The 20,998-nt window shown below is 52.9% G+C and overlaps 1 protein-coding gene across 1 annotated transcript; it reads left to right on the top strand.

Moving 5' to 3' along the window:
• Positions 1-381: 381 nt before the first annotated feature.
• LOC133080740 (hydroperoxide isomerase ALOXE3-like) lies at positions 382-20,000 on the top strand. Its single transcript, XM_061176858.1, has 18 exons — positions 382-528; positions 850-903; positions 1,151-1,248; positions 3,038-3,136; positions 3,440-3,565; positions 6,228-6,331; positions 6,868-7,044; positions 7,408-7,449; positions 7,812-7,936; positions 8,057-8,260; positions 8,354-8,440; positions 8,585-8,810; positions 9,071-9,155; positions 9,711-9,832; positions 14,262-14,286; positions 14,449-14,548; positions 15,149-15,319; positions 19,821-20,000. Exons 1-18 carry the CDS (start codon positions 382-384, stop codon positions 19,998-20,000), a joined length of 2,172 nt encoding a protein of 723 aa, XP_061032841.1.
• The last annotated feature ends 998 nt before the right edge of the window (positions 20,001-20,998 follow it).

Genomic DNA, 20,998 nt, shown 5'->3' on the forward strand with positions numbered 1-20,998 from the left:
CACCGAATCCCTGTCTCCCTCTCGGCATCTGGTCCCTCCCTTCCCAATGGGACCCGGGCTCCTGATAATCATCTGGGTGAACCCGGTCCTGCCAGTCAGAGGGACCGGCTGTGCCAGATGCAAACAAACAACTATTAGGGCGAAAGGCTGTGGGCGGGAAGAGGGAGCCCTCAGCTAGCAACAACAGAGAGCTTCTGGAGAGAGCGAGCCAGCGAGTGAGTCCTAGAGCATCCCAGAGAGAGTTGGACTTTTCCTCAAAGGCCTATCCTGACCCCCAGGCCCTGACACAGCGGCTCAGCAGCCCAGCAGCCCAGCCCTGCCTGGCCTGCGGCTCACCTCCTCCAGGCCGGCTGCCGGGGGCATCCTTCCTTCCCTCCCATCATGGCCGTGTACCGCGTGTGTGTGGGCACTGGTCCCTACCTGATGGCCGGCACACTGGACAGCATTTTTGTCACACTGGTGGGCACATGTGGTGAGAGCCCCAAGCGGCGGCTGGACCGCGTGGGCAGGGACTTCGCCCCTGGATCGGTGAGTGGAGGAGAGAGGGAGGAGCCACCCCGAGGGGCAGGGCGGACAGGGGACCCTGAAGGAGGGGAGGGTCTTTCCTCCAGCGCTCATCAAATCCTGCAGAACTCAGGATGCCGGTCCTGACCTCGTCACTACCCCTATTCTGGTCCCTGTCTTTTCTGCGGATGATAAACCCTATCCAGGCAGGGCTGTGGAGAAGGAGCCCTGGGCAGGGGCTCCGGAGAATTCCATTGGCTTTCTAGCTCCTCCTCCAATAACTGAAGGTGGGCTTTGGGGAAGGCGCTTGCCCTCTTTGAGCCTGGGTTTCCTCTTCTCTGGAAGGGGTCCACCTGCCTCTGCCAGGCCCCAGGATTGTTTGCTGGTGGCCTACATAAGGTGAGGGCTCCAAGGAGGCTAGGGAGATCCCGAATCCACTCTGCTCACACAGGGCTCCTGCAGCGCCGTGGCTGCTACTGCCTGGATGAAGGATGCCCTTTTCTAATTCATGCAAAGGCACCACATGGGTTACGGTCAGCTCGGGTTTATATGTCAGGCTAGGTGTCGGTGCAGACGCACTTTTCAAGGCGCAAGGATGACGCTGGCAGTTCCTTGCCTCTCAACTGCTTGCTCTCTTGCCCCCCAGGTGCAGAAGTACAAGGTACGCTGCTCAGAGGAGCTGGGGGAGCTCTTGCTGCTGCGGCTCCACAAGGAGCGCTACGCTTTCTTCCCCAAGGACTCCTGGTACTGCAGCCGTATCTGCGTCACTACCCATGGTGGTACTCTTTGCCACTTTCCCTGCTATCAGTGGATTGAGGGCTACTGCACCATAGAGCTTCGACCAGGAACAGGTGGGCCAGAGGCAGGGGCTGGCCTGGGCTGCAGAAGACATCTGCTGGGATCAGGGGGGAGCTCTCACAAGAGCCCAGGGTGTAGGGAATAGAGCTGGAATTAAGGTAACTGGAACTCAGGGCTCCCAAGTAGGTGCTTTCTGAAAATATAAGCCTCTAACGCCCTGAAATGCAGGGGCTTTCTGGGTAGTATTTACCCACCCCCCCCAGACACACAGAGACTAGGCACACACACTTACATACACTCACACCACTCAGAGACACACACACAAACACACAGATATGTGTGCTCACCACTGACACCCTCTGCCCTTCCCCAGAGCCAATTCCTCTGAGAGGAATTAACCTGCAAGCTGAGTTACTGAATTTCAACAGGGGGAGAAGCCCTGAATGTTTAGAGAATTTAGCTGGAGAGGCCCTGGCCACTACCACTGGCTTTTCTGGTATGGATGAAGTCCCTGTGAGGGGCTGTTCAGATTCTTTCTTGAATTTGGGGGACGTTTCAAGGTTGCTGGGCTGAAGCTCCTTCAGCCCCTGGACCCCCATATCTCCTGAGCAGCTCTCTCATCTGCAGAGGCAAGACTAAGGCGAGTCCGAGCGTGGAGATGAGTCTTAGGCATGAGAGATGATGTTCTAGGTCAAGGTGAAGCGAGTGAACATCACCCTTGCTAATACTGTGAGTTACTCACAGACTTCACTCCGAACCCCTATCTGTCATCACAGCACATCCACCCATCACTTCACAAAATATGTTCGTTCATCAGTCCTTTGTCAAGTGCGTATTATATGCACGGTGCCACGCACCATGCTGGATGCTGGGAATACAAAAAATGAATACGACGTGACTTCTGCCCCCAAGGAGTCAAACATGCAAACAATTAGGAAGATTGTTATAATTTGGGGGTGAGGTTGTCCTGAATCCCTTCTACTGATGAATGCACAAAGAATCTGGGACATCCATGTCACTGAGGGATTGGGTTCAAGGGTTGGGGGGTTCAGGAAAGGCATGCTGGAGGAGGTGTCATTTGACAAGAGACTTACCAATAAGTAATTTTCATTCCTCACAGCAAGAACTATTTGTCAGGACTCCCTTCCCCTCCTTTTGGATCACAGGAAATGGGAACTCCAGGCCCGACAGGAATGCTACCTGTGAGGGTGGCCTAATTTGACTTCTTTGCTCTCTTAATCTGACCTCATCCTTAATCAGACTGGTACTAACTCTAAACTCAATTCCAACTTTGGGGGCCCAGCTCTGATCACGACCCTCATTTAAACCTAACCTTAATCTAATATTGACCCTGAGTCCAGACCCAAAATGCCAGTACCGACAATTGTCCCAACAACATCAATGAACCCGCACTCAACCCCAGCTGTCCTTGATGTGACCCAGATACCAGACATGACCCTAGGATTGACCAACTTCAACCCATCCTCAGCCTCACCCCCAAACCAGCCATGATCTTGATCTCAACACAAACCCAACTCTAAACCAGTGTGGACATTCATGTCATCCTCAAATGCTACCCTGATCTGAAGCTTAGTGCCTTCAGGAAAAAAAAAAACTTTGTCACCTACCCAGAAAATGGGTGGTTTCTGGGAGTTTTAAAGTCATGTCTTTGAAAGCTAAGGTTCCTGTTTACCCTAAGCTTCACTTGCCACCTCTGACCTCTTTCCCCTGGAAGCTGGAAAGTCTACGCCCCCGTCAGCAGCTTTGAGGAGGTGGAGTCAGATAAGAAATTTGCTTTGATCAAGACAGTGTCTTGTGCAGACCAGGGCGACAGGTGAGGGTGAACTGAGATTTGGGGAAGAAGTTGGAGGGGCGTGAAGTGAAGGGTCTGTTGTGAGGACTGGGTGGGCAGCCTGGAAAGCAGGATCTGTGACAAATGCAGTTTAATTCAAGTGTCTGGAGCAGACTGGGTGGGGATGGCCCCTGGGGTCTGACAGAGAGGAGGGGAGAGGGCAGGGGAGGAGCCTGGAGTGAGGGGAGGCCTGGGGATTCTGGGGGAGGAGAGAGGAGAGGGATTCAGGGGAGTGGGCTGCAGGCCCCTCCGACTGGTTTCTGTCCTGCTCCCCCCACTCCCCAGCAAGGGGAACAGGTACCTGCCCGGCTTTCCCATGAAAACTGACATCCCGTCCTTGCTGCCCACGGAACCCAACATTTGCTACTCGGCCACCAAGACGACCTCGCTGCTCTTCAACGCCATCCCTGCGTGAGGCCACTGCCCCCTCTGCACTCCTGCTCGCTCTCCCTTCAGCCTCTGCCCCTTTGATGCACATCCATGTCTCTGCCCCAGTCTTCCCTCTCCCCGTCCCCAGTCTCTCCTCTCCCCGTCCCCAGTCTCCCCTCTCCCCGTCCCCAGTCTCCCCTCTCCCCGTCCCCAGTCTCTCCTCTCCCCGTCCCCAGTCTCCCCTCTCCCTGTCCCCAGTCTCCCCTCTCCCTGTCCCACCACCCCGTCTCCACTCTCTCTTTAAGCAACTCCATTCTCTAGCTCCCCATCACCACCTCTTTGCTCTTAATTATCCCTTTTCTTTCCATTCCTCAAATCAGTAGAATTAATTGAGCACCTACTCAGAGCAGAGCACGGTCCCAGGCACTGTTGGTGGGACCATGTTGAGTAGGACCAGAGAGGCCCAGCTCTTAAGATTTAAGGAGGTGGTCAGGCCACCTCAGGTTCAATTTCCAGACCAAAACTTTCTAGCTTTATGACCTTGATTTTCACTTAGCCTCTAAACCATTTTCTCATTTGTAAAATGAAAATAATATTCGTATCTACCTCATAGGTGTGGGGGAGACTTTAATGAGCTAACATCCAGCACAAAATAATCTCTCAATAGAGGTTACTGAGTAGTATTAGGATATAGTTTTGGCCAGGAGGAACTCACAGTCTCCCTCGGGAGACGTGCAGCACAGTTAATCCGCAATCGGGGGGTCACAAGCAGCTCAAGTCTGAGGTTGTGAGTGTGATGTGGCTGGAGGGGGTACAGCTGACATCTGGTGCCTAGAGGAGGCGGGTCAGCGGGGCTCAGGAGGTGGCTGCTGGGGAGACAGGTGGGATTGAAGCTTTGGGCGGGTGGGGGAGAGGATCAGTGAGGGGAGAGTGGGTGGGTCCTGGGCAGACCCAGGTCAGTATGGCAGGAGGAGTGCAGGGCTCGGCCATCTGCGCAGGGGCTGCATTAGGAGGCCCAGAGGAGGCCAGGGCAAGGAGCCGGATCCTCGTGTTCTGGGCTTTGGTGCCAGAACGGTTCTTCTGGAGAAGCACTAGGGGGAGGGGATGCAGAGGTGTGGCGGAGTACGGAGCTTGAGTGTGTCCACAGTGGATTGGGGTGCACAGGCAGACACAGGGGGCTCAGGCTTCAGGACAAGGACCCGCTGAGAGGCCCTGGCAGGGCTGAGGGACCAGGGGAGCATCCTGGAAGGTAGAGTCACCTGAGTTGGTCCCCGGATGGATATGCGGGTCTAGGCAAGGGAGGGCCCAGGAGACCACGTGGACAGCTTGTGTGAGGCTCAGAGAAGGGCCAATGGGAAGAGGAGCTGGCATTTGGCAGCCATCTGGTCATTTACAGAGGGGAGGGAGTCACTGGGCTTTAGTGTGAGGTGACTGCAGGGTGTCCTGAAGGACATGTGTGGCAGGCCTGGGAAAACGAAGGCCTGTTCTTTCTTCTCTCTTGCCTCCTCAGCCTCTGCTTTAATGACCAAGCTCCCATCCAGTTTTTCCCATCCCCTGGGTCCTGAGTGGGCAGATGCTCAGCAAAAACCCATGGAAGGAGGAGTGAGCGGCTTAGTGAGCACCACGTAGGAAGCTGTCCCTGGGCTTGTCAGGTACTAAGGCCCCCGCGCCCTCTCCAGGTGCCCACACTCTTCATGGCACATCAGCATCCTTCCACAGCCTACCTTACTGACCAACTGCCATAACCCTCCTGTCCTATGTTCCATTCCCTTCCATTTGACTTGGCCTAGCTAGTGAGCGATTATTACGAACTGGGTATGTCAGGCATACACAGCCCAGTCCTGGCCCTAAGGAGCCCATAGTATACTAGGAGTTGATTTGAGTACACTGTAGGATAATAAAGGGAGTGATGTACTTAAGGGTTTACGATGTAACGAAGGAAGTCATGGGTATTTTGTGAAAGATACACACAAGGCGTGTGTTTGGGGGGCCATCAGGCCATGATTCATGAAGGACTTTGCATCTAAGATGCACACAGAAGAACAGATAGGTTTGATACTAGGTGGAGATGTAGGAGAAGGTTTTCTAGGAGAGGCACAGCTTGAGCAAAGCCCTGGACAGGGGAGAAAGCTGACTTCATTTCAAGCATTTTTTTCTTATTATAAAATAATACATGCTCATTGTAAAAAAATTCAAACAGGACCGACATCCACAAAGTGAAAAGTGCACGGCCCGCAGGTTGGCAAGCCCACTTTTACCGGTTCAGCGTACAAAGTACATCTCTGGCTATGTTTAGCAAGAGAGCTGTGACTGGCTTGGTTAGTGCACAGGGTGGGAGAAAAAGCTAGAAAGGTTGTAGAAATCAGCTGGTGGGGAGCTTCCTAGGCAGCCTTAGCGGTTGGGGCTTTGTCGTGTGGGCGGAGGGGAGCCAGGGAAGGTGTGTGGCAAGCTGAGAGCTTGGAGAAAGCAGGACGAAACACCAACGAGGAGACTTGTCTGCACCCTGCGCGCCACCTTTGCACACACATGTGGAGTCACCCCTACAAAGCCTCAAGTAGCCTCTAGACTTTTATCCCATGTGGACTGTTGGGTACCTCTTCTCTGGGCACTGACCTCGTCAGATCCCTCCAGGCCTCTAGGCTGGGGGCACAGTGCCATTGGCAGCCCCTAGCCCCCCTGCCCACCCCCACTTCCCCTCCCACAGGTCCTTGGGCATGAAGCTTCGAGGGCTGCTGGACCGCAAGGGCTCCTGGAAGAAGCTGGATGACATCCGGAATATCATGTGTTGCCACAAGACCTTCACCTCAGGTGTGCAGAGCCAGGCAGAGATGTCCGTCCTCCACCCTACCCCATACTCAGACCCCCCCGCCCCATCCTGGGAAAGGGCCCTCTTCTGGCCCTCTCAGGGGAACTGCTGGATCCCAGAGGGAGGGGCTCCTGGTTTCACTGGTGGCCATCTCCCGGATTCCCCTCAGGAACCAATCTCTCCTCCCTCTGGGAGGGGACAAGAATAGGTGAGTGGGGACAGAGAGGGTCAAGGGTCACTTAGGGAGTCCTGACCCTGATCAGATGTACTTGCCTCTCTTCCCCTACCCCTGCCACCAAGAGTTCTGGGCTTTGGGGCCAGACTTTGGTTCAAATCCCTGCTCTGCCACCCAACTGAGCAAGTCACTCTACCTCTTCGAATTTTGGTGTCCAGTGTTAAACTGAAGATATAATTATACCTACTCTCATAGGATTGCTGGAAGGAAAGGCTAAACCACGGTGACGAGCAAAGGGCTGGGTTGAGCATGATCTAGTGAAGTGGTTTCCAGCCCAACTGGCCCCCCTCTCTTGTCCCCTAGAGTACGTCACTGAGCACTGGTGTGCAGACCACTTCTTCGGATACCAGTACGTGAACGGTGTCAATCCTGTCATGCTCCACTGCCTCTCCAGCTTGCCCAGCAAGCTGCCTGTCACCAATGACATGGTGGCCCCCTCGCTGGGACCAGGCACCTGCCTGCAGACAGAGCTAGAGGTGGGTGAGTTGTCAGTAGGGAGAAGGGATGGGTATGGAGGGTAAGGGTGGGATGGCTGCATCCAGCCTGCAGGCCTCATCCCCCAGCCCTGCACCTTTAAATAGAGCAGATATGGATGAGAGCCAGATGGGGCTCAGGCCTGAGGCATGAGATGGGGCCTGGTGAAGTGGTATGAATGAGCATGACAGCTTGGAGGAGGAGGCCCTGTCCCTGTTCTGGGGCCTCCAAGATCCCAGGTGCTGAGGCCCAAAGAAGGCTGTTTTAGGACAGGCCAAAGGCAGCACCACTAGACATAGCAGGAATGATCCTTGAGAACTAGAAGCTCCGAGGGTGTGGGAGATGACGGCCCAGTCTCTCTGGGGGCAGTCAAGCCCTCAGGCATCCTCCAGAAGGCTGGAGATGGGGCTGGTGAGTTCCCCTCGTGTGTTGATTTTGCTGATATTGGATACACTGAAGTCATCTGACTTGAGAGAATAGGAAGGACCAGGTATGGGGAATGGGGAATGGGGAAAGGGGGAGAGGATGCTGGCTTGTCCAGGCTGCTGGGAAGCCAGGTGAGAGGTTGCACAACGAAGGACTCAGCTGGACCTCATTCCGGACATTAGGGAAGGGTGGGGTACCCAACACTGGCCTTTAGTGCAGGCACCAATAATTACTGAGACCCAGGCTGGAGTGGGAGTGGCCAGAGAACGGAGAGGGAAGCAGAGCGCGGGTGGGGAGGGCACTCTAAGGCTCCGTGCCACTTCCCCTGAGGGGGCGCATCTTCCTAGCAGACTACTGGATCCTGGCAGAGGTCCCCGTCCACTGCATAAACGGCCGTCCGCAGTACGCGGCCTCCCCGCTCTGCCTGTTGTGGCTCAACCCCCAGGGGGCGCTGGTGCCCTTGGCCATCCAGGTGAACCTGGGGCCGGGCTTTGGGGGGTTGTGGGGGGGGGGCGGCGAGGCTTCGGGGGCGGGGCCTCAAGGGGCACACTAGCAGTCTAGAGCCTTACCCCCTTATTATTCCTGGACGCAGCTCAGCCAGACCCCCGGGCCAGACAGCCCCATTTTTCTGCCCACTGACTCCGACTGGGACTGGCTGCTGGCCAAGACGTGGGTGCGCAACTCTGAGTTCCTGGTGCACGAGAACAACACGCACTTTTTGTGCACGCATTTGCTGTGCGAGGCCTTCACCGTGGCCACGCTGCGTCAGCTGCCGCTCTGCCACCCCATCTACAAGGTCTGGGTGACCCCCGGGCGGGGCCAGATGGAGCGGCGCCGGGGCGGCCTTCTCCCCTGACCTTCGGCTCCTGTGATCTCAACCCGCTCGCAGCTCCTGCTTCCGCACACTCGCTACACGCTGCAGGTGAACACCATCGCACGGGCCACGCTGCTCAACCCAGAGGGCCTTGTGGACAAGGTGCGGCCTCCCGGCTCCCCGCCCGCCCCTTCCAGGGGGCTCCTTCCCGAGGGCACCTTGCCCCACCTACAAACCCTGTTGGACCTCCAATCCGATTCCCCAGTGCCTGCCAGCCTCCCCACGAGCCCCGCCCCTCCCCTCCAGTCTCCTACTTGCCCCGCCCACAAACCCTGTCTCCCTCCCTTCGATCCCACCCACTGGCCGCACCTCTTCGGGCTCGGGTTCCAAAGGCTCCTAGAGTTGGGCAAGGCACCCCGGCCTGAGCACAGCCGCCCGCTGACCCTGCGTCGGCGCTCCCCTCCCGGCCTGCCCGGCCTTCAGTTTATTCTTCTAGTTCCCACGTGCCTAAGGATTACCGCCTACGCGCGTAGTAAGGCCGCAACCTGCGCAGCCCATGTCGTGCTCTCATGGGTGTTTGATCCTTAGTCTTGGACTGCTCGATTGACTGAAAAATGCCCTCTGCTGAGTCACTAGACCAATCTCATCCCCAGGCACTGGGGTGGGGGGTGGGCCGGTCCGGGAGCCCAGCTGTGTTCTGTCCTCAGGTCACGTCCATCGGGAGGCAAGGCCTCCTCTACCTCATGAGCACCGGTCTGGCCCACTTTGCCTACACCAATTTCTGACTTCCAGACAGCCTGCGGGCCCGCGGACTCCTGGATATCCCCAACTACCATTACCGAGACGACGGCCTGAAGATCTGGGCGGCCATTGAGAGGTGTGGGCCCGGGACCTGCGGCCAATCTGGCCCAGGGGCAGGGTGGACCCGTGTGCTCACGCAGGCTGGGGCGCTTGATGCTGGGGGCTTCAGGTGTCCTCAGGCCCAGCGTGGGGCACCTCAAGGGTGAGAGTTGCGGTTGGGGTTCCTTATGAAATGGCAGGTAGCTGTGGGCTGAGGAGAGGCTGGGCTGTGTGTGAATGAGCAGAGGACGGGAAGGACGGGGCGTCCAGAGGAGTCAGGGCAGCAGCAACAGCTAGGTGTGGGCTGGGGCCTTTAGGTGGGCAGGTCTTCCCTTCTCCTGGGTGCTGAGTGGTGAGGGGACGCAGCATGTCAGGCTCTCCTCGGTGGCCTCTCTGGAGTGGGGGTGAGACTTGAGGAAAGCCTGGGCACCGGGGTTCCAACTGAATCTGGGGGTCCCCACTGAACCCCCATGGACTCTCAGTGGACTCTGGGCGGCTGGCTCTCCCTGGCCTGAGCAGCACTGGGCCTTGGTTTTCAGGCGAGGCCTGAGCCCAAGGTCACTGCCGTAGCAGGGACATCTCTTTCCTACAGTTTTGTCTCAGAAATCGTGGGCTACTATTACCCCAGTGATGCGTTTGTGCAGCAGGATTCGGAGCTGCAGGCCTGGGTTGGAGAGATCTTTGCTCACGTGTTCCTGGGCCGGGAAAGCTCAGGTATCCCCTCCCCATCCTCCAACCACAGACTCCCAATAACCCACTGTCCCCCTTGGCCCTACCATGACCCAGTTCTTATTCATTGACCAGCCTTGGAAGTACATGCTGTTGTTAGCCCCACCAAACAGATAAGGAACAGGCACAGAAGGCTGCACAGGTAGTAAGTGGCAGAGGCAGGATCCAGAGCCAGCACCCAACATCTCCAAAGCCCTTGCTTTCAGCCACTACATGGTGCCTGTCTGGTCCCTGCTCGACCTTTACCACCCATTCACCTCCGCTTGCTGAGGTCTGTGGATGAGTCACATCACGTGGTAGGAGCCATCTCCAGCTGTAAGCACTAAGGACTCTGGAACCCTCTCTCACACCCTCTTATGCCCATCCTGCCGGGCGGCCCCTCCAGCCACCAACCTCTCTCACTTTTGGCTTCATGGAGTAGCTTGGTGCCGCTGCTGCCTGATTCCTCCTTATTTACACCTGTCACTGGCCCCTAACTCTCCCCTCTCTTCTGACACTGCCAGAGTGGCCTCTGAGACCCACCAACACCAGTGGCCCCCTCTCAGGCCTCCTTTGCTTAGTCCTCCCTTCCTTAAAGTCTTCCCTTTGCTCCAGGGAGGACGTGTCCTTCGGAACCTCCCACTTCTTTCAGGGCTTCTGCCGCCTCCCCATCCCAGCCCTGGCCAGAGGGTGGAAGACTCTCACTGCCTGGGATGTCTTCTCTCGGCAGGGATGTGACTTTTAGCTGACTTAGCACTTTTGGTGGCCACCCAGAGGAATTCCTGTCGTTGGGGGAGACCCGGGAAGGAGGCGTGGTCTCAGGTCACCAGGAAATAGAATGAACAGCTGGTGTAGCCCTACCTGTAATGGGCTCCAAAGTTTTGTTGTTTTTTTTTTGCCACTCTGTGCAGCCTGTGGGGATCTTAGCTCCCCGACCAGGGATTAAACCTGCACCCCCTGCATTGGAAGAACGGAGTCTTAACCACTGGACCATCAGGGAAGTCCCAGCTTTTTTTTTTTAAACAAAATTTCGAACATATAGAAAAGTATAGGATATGACGTAATGAACACCCATTTACCCACCACCTAGACACAGTTCCTAACATCTTGCCATATTTGATTAAGCTGTTGCTTTTGCTTATTGCTGAAGTCTTTTAAGGTAAATTACACACATTTCATATTTTACCCCTAACTGATATGCATCTCAAAAAAAAAACCCAAACAAACCCACGACGCCGCTTTTCTACACAATCGCAATGCTGTCATCATGTTCAACAAAATTGACAATAATCTCCAACATCACCCTCTTACTCGTCCATATTCAAATTTCCTCACTTGTCCCATTCTCCCTCAGCTGATCCTGTTGATTCTGGAGCCAGTCAAGGACCACATGACACCTTTGTTTGTTTTGACTCTAAAGCCTCTCTCACTTTAGGACAGGCCCCTCCACCCTTTTTGAAATCACATGACATCTCACAAGGGCTACTGAAAAGCTAGGACTAGTTGTTTGCCGAATGTCTCACCTTCCAAATTTATCTAATTGCTTCCTCATGATGTCATTCCTCTACCCCCTGTGTTTTTTGTCAACCGGAAGCAATACCTAAAGGTTAAATGTTTTGGGCAAGAGTATTTCTCCAGTGATGCTGTGTTCTCCGCATTGCATCATATTGGGAGGCATGTGACGTCAGGCTGTCTCACTATTAGTGATGCCAAGTGTGATTTCTGGGTTAAGGTGGTGACAGCCAGGTCTCTTTTGGATCTTTTAAAGGGCAGCCCCTCCCTGTGCTTTGCACACCTACTATTAATCAGGGGCGTCCTGATCCTGACTGCTTCTCCTCCAGGGACAGCTATTTTTCTCTTTGGGGTTATCTGTTTCCTATTCAAGACCCAGAGCGGGATCAATTCTCTGATCTTTCTTTATTCAACTTGTCTCTGATTTAATACATCAGGACATCCTTCAGATAGACAAACATCTCTTCCAACCAGCACAAACTAATTCTAGACTCATGTTTTAAGGTAAAACACATTCATTCATTAACCTCAGTCAGCATGCCTTTTGCTTCCATATTTCAAAGGGAAAAAACAAACAATATGCGCCACAGAAAAATTCCCGTAGACGGTCTAGCTTCTTTGTTTTATTCTATCCACCACGAACAGAACATTCAGAAAATTCCCACACACTCCCAGGCAGACAGACACCTGGTCCTTCCTCCAAGCCTCTCCGTCCGCTCTGTTGCATCAGCCTCTTTCCTGTCATCCTGACTCCAAACCTTGGCGCCATCTTGGCTCATGTTCCCCGATGTCTTCCTCTGTCCCTAAATCCAGCAGGTGGCTAATCCTATTGTCCCCATCATCTTCTACTGTCACCGTCCTAGTCCCGGTCCTCTCACTACTCGTGCGTTGTGGCAGCCGCCGCTCAACCCGTCCCACCCCTCCCAGCCTCTCGCTGCTCGCCTGCCAATTCAATTACTGGGGCCACCGCCCCAGTAATCCTCTGAAACAGTGCCCAGAAACCACCCCGCCTGGCACACTGCTGCAGCCTCACCTCCAATTAAGTCTCCTCCTTTTCCCTCACATTGTTTATGCCTCCGTGCCTTCCCACTCTGGCTTCCTACCCTCTCACACTTTCACTTCATTCAACCAGTAAGATTTATTAAGTACTGTTAATATTTATTAAGTATTGTTCCAGGTGCTGGGGTTCAGCAGTGAACATGACAGACAAAATTCCTGGCCTTCATGAAACTTAACATTCTTGTGGGGAGATACAGATAATAAACTAGCAAGTATGTCAGGTGGTTATGAATACTAAGAAGAACAAAAGAGAATCAGGGGATATAGTGGGTCGAGGTAGGGGGATTATTTCAGGTAGGTGGTCAGGGAAGGCCTCTCTGAGGAGGTGATTTTTTAAAAAAATAAATTTATTTATTTTTGGCTGTGTTGGTTCTTTGTTGCTGCTCGCAGGCTTTCTCTAGTTACAGAGAGCACGGGCTCTAGGTGTGCGGGCTTCAGTAGTTGTGGGGCACGGGCTCAGTAGTTGTGGCTCACGGGCTCTAGAGCGCAGGCTCAGTAGTTGTGGTGCACAGGCTTAGTTGCTCCTCGGCATGTGGGATCTTCCCTGACTAGGGCTCAAACCCATGTTCCCTGCATTGGCAGGCAGATTCTTAACCACTGCACCACCAGGGAAGTCTCTGAGGAGGTGATGTTTGACAGAGATGTGAAGGAAGGGAGAGAGCTAGTTCTGTGGATAACCGGGGCAAGAGTGTACAGGCAGAGGTGGAGTCAGTGCAAAGGCCCTGAGGTGGGAGTGTGCTGGCAGGTTTGAGGAATCAGAAGATCCGTATGGCTGAGGAGAGTCAGAGGGAGAAAAGTAGGGAAGGAAATAAAGTTGGAGAAGGAATGAGAGCCAGATCAAGTAAGGCCATGGTGAGGCAAGTGAGGTGGGAAGCCCTTAGTGGGTTTTAGCTAGGGGTGACATAATTGGATTTATGATTCTAAAGGATCACTCACTCCAGCTGTCATGTGAAGAACAGGCTGTCAGGGGCAAAGGTGGAAGCAGTCAGATTCATCCAGGAGCGAGATGATGGAGACAGGGTGGTATGGAGACTGGAGGTGATGGGACGAGATTGGCTTCTGCAAGAATTTGCTGACATGTGCGGTATGAGATAAAGAGAGGAGCCAGTGCACGGATTTTGGCGGGAGCAACTGGACAGAGAGCACCGAAGTGGGACCACTGGTGGGGGAGGGGGAGATGGGTTTGGGGAGCGTGCGGGGTAGGGAGTCATGCATTAGGCTTGGCAGGTGTCAAGTATGAGATGCCTCATCGACACTCAGGCAGAGGTGTCAGGTAGTAGCTGACACCCACTGCTGAGTCCAGAGTTCAGGGGCCAGGAGGAGGAGAGATGTGAACTTGGGAATCCTCAGCCAGTGGGAGGTAGTTAAAGCCACAGTCTTGAATGAGACCACTGAGGTACAGAGAAAAGAGGACCAAGGGCTGAGCTTGAAAATGCCTTCCTCTGTCTTCTTTTTTCCATTCAAAGCTCACCCATTCTTCTACCCAGGGAGGCCTCTTCTCTTCCTCCAGGAAAGTCTCCCCTAACCACGCCAGCCCCAGTGCCGAGCCTGCCCTGCCTGCCCTCTCCTCAAAGAGCCAAGCCCTGGCCTTAAAGCTTCCCTCTGCTTCTATCACTGTGAGCGTATAAGTAGCACCCTCTCTGGCCATCTGTCTCTGCCACTAAACCCAGCAGTGGAGGATCTGCTCCTGAGTGCTCAGACAAATCTTGGTGAACTGGGGAGAATTAAGTCATTAAGTACTAATATGGGCTGCAGAAAGAAGTGCCTTGGTGTTCAGGGAGGGGCAGCTTGGCTGTCACGTTGAACCTACCTGGCTCTTTGGTTGTGAGCTCTGCCGGCTGGGCGTTTTCTGTTCCCATCCCAGTACCCCCTTCAGAGACCACACCTTGGTGATGACCACCCCTAACCTCAGCCCAACCCTAATCCTTGTCTAAAGACAGTGGTGGCCACATGTTGAGTCCGCACTGCTCACTCTCTGCCTGCGGTGAGCCCCAGCCCTGGGGAATCTGGTCCCCTCCATCTGCACCCTCTTCCCTTCCTCCCACACGCAGGCTTCCCATGCAGGCTGTGCACCCGGGAGAGCTGGTGAAGCTCCTCACTGCAGTCATCTTCAACTGCTCCGCCCAGCACGCCGCCGTCAACCATGGGCAGGTGAGGCTGCGGAGGGCGGGCCTGGGGGGCACTGAGTCACGCGAGATTAGGCCCAGCAATGGACGTGAGGCCAGAGTTCGGGTTGAGAGCATGGGAGGGTCGGAGCTGTGATGGGTTTATGAATAGCGCTGGGGTTGGAGTGGCAGCTGGGTGGAGTGAAGCGCTGGGGCGGGATGATGACTGGAGTGGAGCTGGGTCCAAGCTTGTCATGGTGGCTCGAGTTGGGTTATGGAGGGAGTGGAACTTAGGGGCTCCTGTCTCGGATGGGCCGCGGCCAAGAGGAGTAGCAGCCTGCTCTGTGTGGGAGGCCAACGCAAGACCCACTTCTCGGGCGACCTCTACTCTGGGTCCTCCTCCCTCCTAGGTGACTCACTCCACCCAGTCCTGGAACATGGGGCGGGGAGTGACAAGGGGTGACCCAGGCTCCTGCCACCCTTCTGGAACCTTCAACCTTATACCCCTCCCTCTCCTCCCTCTCCCCGACCCCCTTATTTCCCAACTGCAAAATCTGGGGTGGCAGGTGCAGGAACAGGGATGTTGAGGAGGGAGAGGGTCCTCTTCCTCTGGCCAACCGACTCCACTGGGGTGGGGTCTCCACAGCATGACTTTGGGGCCTGGATGCCCAATGCCCCGTCATCCATGAGGCAGCCCCCACTGCAGACCAAGGGGACCACCACCCTGAAGAGCCACCTAGACACCCTCCTGGAAGTGAACACCACCTGTAGCAACCTTCTCCTCTTCTGGTTGGTCAGCCAAGAGCCCAAGGATCAGGTGTGGGCGGGGGTGGCTGGGGGTGGGGGGAGTTTGCAGGGCCTGGGCAGTGGAGGTGGTGGCAGCTCTCCCAGGGAGTTTGGGAGCCGACAGCTGGCATTTATGCCCACTGCTGAGCTGCCTTGGGTTCTTCAGTTTCTTCAGGAAATGACAGTTGGTCCCCAAAGACATACACTGAAGCAAATACCAGTTTGGTGGCTGGGGCACAACTTCCATCTAATTCACCAGTTTACCAATCTATCCACCTATCCGTCCATCTGTCTATCCAACCACTTACTCGTCCATCAACCACTCATCCATTCACCCAGATATCCAGTGCACATTTGCTGGATCCCTCCCATGTGTCAACACAGTGCTGGGCGCCAGGCTCATAAAGCTGGGTGAGAACGTCCTGCCTTCAAGAATCCTGTGGCCAAGCTGAGGAGACACACAGGAAAATGGAAAAGGGCACCATCGTCTTGTAGGAATTATTCATGAATTCCTCCATTCAATCCGGACTTCCTGAGAACCTGCAATGTGCCAGACACTGGCGGGCAGTTATGAACCTTGATGTCATAAGCTTACAGTCTAGTGACAGAAGTGAGAATGGAGCCCCATGGAACCTGACCAACTCTGGGAGAACCTGGGACAGCTTCTTGGAGGAAGTGACATCTCAGATGAAACCTCTGGGACAGGGAGGGGTTTGGCAGACAAAAGAGGGGCAGGATTAGTTTCTAGGCAGAGGGAAGGACTCTACCAAGTGAAGCGAAGTGAAGGTGAGAGTCTGTCGGTGGGTTTGCAGGAGCATAAACGGCTCAGTGTGGGCGCAGTATTTGTTCACAGGACAGAGGGGAACCATTGAAGAGTTTAAGCCTGGGGTGACGTGGCTGAATTTGTGTTTTAGCGAGGGTGCTTCTGTGGCTGTGCGGATGGACGGGAGCGGCAATTCTGGAGGCCGTGAGTTAGGCTGGGCCAGGGGAGCAGCCCTTTAATCACCAATTACTATCACCTCCATTTACACACCAGGTTATCAGGCATGTCTCTGCCCTCCAGGTCGTGTCCCCAAGCTTTCTGACATTATGTGATATCCTCATTTCTCCCGCTTGACCCCATTTGGCACAGAGAGTTTATCTCTCTAACAAGTTTTAACTTATCATCTCATCGCCTGGGAATGCAGGAACTCGTCCCTGGAGGCTGCTTCTCTCTGGTCCCAGGTCCCAAGGATCTGGAGACACCCATTTCTGTCGTTAGAAAGGAAAAGCTCTCTCTGCTTTTTGTATACTCACGGAACACTCTGTGGGTACTCTTGATACTCTCAACTCGATTCTCCAGCCAGAAAATGTGTGTGGGTGGTTCCCACCCCAAGCAATTCTCCGAAACCAGCTGGGTGTCCCATGACTTAACCCAGTTCTGACCCTGTCCACCTGGAGATAGCGTCAGATCCCACAGGTCAAGGGCTCAGTCCCACAAAACTGCTCCTCCGCTCCACCCCCTCCCCCACTTCAGGTGCCAATCGCAAGCCCAGCTTGTCATCTGAGCTTCTGACCAACCAGCTATAAGAGGTTTCTATGACCCCCTCCTCAGTTTTGATCATTTGCCAGAGCAGCTCACAGAACTCAGGCAAACAGTTTACTTACTAGATGACTGGCTTACGCTAAAAGGATACAACTCAGGAACAGCCCGATGGAGGAGCTCCACAGAGTGAGGTGTTGGGGAAGGGGCGCGGAGCTCCCCTTCCCTCTCTGGGTCCACCACCCTCCCAGCACCTCCACATGTGCAGCAACCTGGAAGCTCTCCAAACTTGTACGTGAGGGATTTTTATGGAGGCTGCCTTACCTAGGCATGATTGACTAAATTATTGGCCATTGGGGATTAATTCAACCTTCAGTCCCTCTCCTCTCCCCTGAGGTTGCAGGGGTGAAACAAAGTTCTCACCCTCTAATCACAAGGTTGATTCTCCTGGCAACCGGCCACCCGAGGGGCTTTCCAGAAGTCACCTCATTAACATAAGCTCGGGTGGGGTTGAAAAGGGCTTATTATGAATAACAAAAGACACCTTTAACACTCTATCACTTAACGAAATTATAAGGGTTTTAAGAGCTCTGTGCTAGGAACGGGAAGAAGACCAAATATATATTTCTTATTATGAATCACAATGTCACAGTACAGAGGGAAGAGTACACAAGACGATGAGAGTGGAGAGTTCCCTTTCTCATAAGCCAGTGGGAAGTTCAACCCAGAAAGTTCTAACAACAACAACAACAACAATAATAATAGCACCTATCACTTTCTGAGGATCTATCATGCCTCAGTCATTAAATCAGGTATCTTGTGTACACTATTTTAAAATACAAAATAAATAAGTAGCTATATTTAAAATGCTTAAGACAGTGACTGGCATATAAGCGTTCCATAAATGGCAGCTCCATTTTACAGGGGAGAAAACTGAGATTCAAAGGCACCAAGCAGTTTGCCCAAGGTCACAGCTAGTAAGTAGGCTTTGAACCCAGTCTATCATATTTCTGTGTTCTGCTTTATCAATAGTGACACTATAGTTTTGGAAATTAGATGTCAATCTGGTAAGTAAGACATAAAGCTGATTCTTTGAAAAGACTGATAAAATAAAGAAACCAGAGACAATTCAAATCAAGAAAAAAAAACCCATAAATGTACAACATCAGGAATGTAAAAGGCATATAGCCACATATTCAAGAAGATTGAAAAAATTTTAAAAAAATAAAAAAGGAGAAGAAAATACTTAGTTTTATGCAAATAAATTTGAAAACCTAGATGAAATAAGTGATTTTTTAAAGAAAACCTAAAAAAACAAAACAAAAAAACCAGAAGAGGTGAAAACCATACATAAATGAAAAAGGTTGTAAAAGATCTGATCCCTCTCCTTGTAAAGGGACATTCTATTAAACCTTCAAAGAACAAATAATTCCTAAATCGTTCAAACTGCTTGAAAGTGTAGAAAAAAGTAGAAGCTTCCCAAATCATTTTACTGGGAACCCTGATACCAGCACCTGGCAAAGGCAGTGCTCTTAAGAAGAGAAGTGAGTCTCAGGTAGAGGGTTCTAGTCCCAGATCCACATTTCCCACCTATGTGACCTTGGATACGTAATCGGGCTCTCTAAGCCTCAGTTTCTTTATCTGTAAAGTGGGAATGATGAGAGTACCTGTCTTATAGAATTGTTGTGCCGTTGTGATGGTCCACGTAAAGCCCCTGCAACATCAGCTGTAATTAAGAAAATAAAATTACAAACTCATTCCACTTAGCTACAACAATCTTAAAAATATATCAGTAGCCCGTGAAGGCCAACAGTAAATAGTAAAACAATAATACATCATGATGAAATCTAGTTTAATTTAGGAATGAAAGGTTGGTTCAACCTTATGCAACCTAACAATACACTTCCTTACATCAATAAAGAAACACACCATATAATCATCTCAATATATGCTGAAAAAGCGTTTGATAAATGAGAACAGCCATTACTAATAAAAACTCAGTATAAGATGAAACTCCCAGGAGTTCCCTGGTGGTCCAGTGGTTAGGACTTTGCCTTCCACTGCAGGGGGTGCGGGTTCGATCCCTGGTAGGGGAGCTGGGATCCCACGTACCTCGCCGCCAAAAAACCCCAAAAGCATAAAGCAGAAGCAATCTTGTACCAAATTCAATGGAGACTTTGAAAATGGTCCACATTAAAAAAATCTTAAAAAAGATGAAACTCCCTTATGGAGTTTTGATAAAGTATATTTCAGAAAACATTGTCCTTATGGTGAAACAATAGAGGTCGTTAAAGTCAGGGACAAGAAAACAAGGCTGTGATTTAACAGTGTTTTGGGAGGCTTTACTGGCGCAATAAAACAAGACAAAGAATTTTTTAAACATCAGGATTGTTGGCAAGAGTTGTATTGTATGAGCAGTGTGTGCTGGTTCGGAGACTGGCCCCATGAACCGTGACGGTGAACTGGTTGTGCATTGTGGTCAAGCCCAGAGGGGCAGTTCTGTTCTGCCACAGGATGGCACTGACTGAAGTTCACTGCGCTGTTTCTTGACTGTGATTGGCTACGCTGTAAAGCACGAGTGTATGGTGATGCTGATTATGCTGGCAACATTGGTTGACTGGGAGATGCCTCAGACCTGGTTGTCTTCAGGGGTTTACATCTGTGAAACTGTGAGGTAACAGGTGTATCCTTGGCAATACTTGCTCGGGCGTGTTTATGTGGATTTCAGGTGTGTTCTGAATGTGGTTGTATTTAGTTCATAGAGCAGTGGCCCAGGCACAGGAAGGGACCTTTTTAGGGACCCGTGGGCTGCGGGTGTCCAGGCTGCTCTGTGTAGGTCGCTGGAGTGGTGGTTTGGAGGTTTGAAGGGTTTGCGTTTACAGTAGCCGTGGCTGGGTCACGCCCGCCTTTAGAAGCCACTTTGACTGTATTTGCTGGCAAATGTGGTCCTTCATTATTCTCCATCCCGTCCTGAACATCATCCTGACCCCGCACCTGATTTTTCTCCCAGCGGCCCCTGGGCACCTACCCGGACGAGCACTTCACCGAGGAAAGGCCGCTCCGGAGCATCGCCATCTTCCAGAGCCGCCTGGCTCAGATCTCGCGAGACATCCGGGAGCGGAACCGGGGCCTGGAGCTGCCCTATACCTACCTGGACCCTCCCCTCATCAAGAACAGCGTCTCCACTTAACTCTTTCCTCCTACCACCCGGAAAGCCCAAGCGTGAGGAGGCCCAGCTTCCCAGGGTCCGCAGGGCCCTTCCGTCTTCCCTGTTCTCGGTCAGCCTGAACTTTCTCTGCACGTGGGGACCTTTTCCACCCACGGTGGCTCTAGCATCACATGAACTGGGCCCTGAGCTGCCAGTACAGCGGTGTCCAGGGTGAGAAGTCGCTGGCTAAAGTCAAACGCACAACAGGCCCTTCAAAAGGAAGGAACCCCAACACTCCTTGCCCTACTTTGGGCAGGCTCCTGTGAAAGCCTAGCCTACTGCCGCCTTCTGTGAAAATTCTTCCTCCTCCCATTGGGCCCAGGTTGGGACTCTGAGGGCGCCTTCCCAGTCCTCCCCATTCCAAAACTCCTTCTCCTACTTTGCCTCTTTGTTTCCACTTTCCTCCCATCCTAGGACCAACCCAATCCAACTTCCTTCTTCGGAAGAGCCTGGAAACTGGACAAGGAAGGATGTGTGCCCTGGATCTGTCATGTGGTCCACTTTGACCCCAGCATCTTTAGGGAGAGGGTTAGAATTAGAGCCCAGCTTATCTGTACCTCTAGCTGTAGTTCTCAGAGCCAGGCTCCCTGGCTTGTGTGTGCGTGTGTGGAGTCTCTCCCCAGCTCTTTCCTATCCCCACTATCATCCCCCACCTTTTTTGTCCTTGAGCCCAGTAAGTTCAATAAAAAATCAATATACTTGGCTCCCATTTCATTTTTGTTTTTGTTCCTGTGTGTATGTAGGTGGGTGGGGAACCAGGGGTTAGAGAAAGAAGGAGCAACAATGAGTCCCTGGATCACCTGCTCTGGAGACAGGAAACCTCCCAGCTCAACCCACCACCTAGCCAGACCCTAAATTCCTTCACCTCCCAGAGTGTGTTATCCATCAGGAGGTGAAGGAATATCCAGACTCAAGGGGCCGATACAAAAAAAGTGGGTATTTTGCAAAGCCTGAGAATCCAGCTTCTGGGTGTGGGAGTT

Source organism: Eubalaena glacialis, chromosome 19, assembly GCF_028564815.1.
Source record: "Eubalaena glacialis isolate mEubGla1 chromosome 19, mEubGla1.1.hap2.+ XY, whole genome shotgun sequence".
Taxonomy (NCBI): domain Eukaryota; kingdom Metazoa; phylum Chordata; class Mammalia; order Artiodactyla; family Balaenidae; genus Eubalaena; species Eubalaena glacialis.

Excerpts from the sequence above, each read along its gene's own strand:
- LOC133080740 (XM_061176858.1), top strand. The coding sequence starts at position 382 with ATGGCCGTGTACCGCGTGTGTGTGGGCACTGGTCCCTACCTGATGGCC. Across the intron at positions 904-1,150 it reads TTGCTGGTGGCCTACATAAG|GTGCAGAAGTACAAGGTACG; the intron begins GTGAGGGCTCCA and ends CTTGCCCCCCAG. Across the intron at positions 8,261-8,353 it reads TCTGCCACCCCATCTACAAG|CTCCTGCTTCCGCACACTCG; the intron begins GTCTGGGTGACC and ends ACCCGCTCGCAG.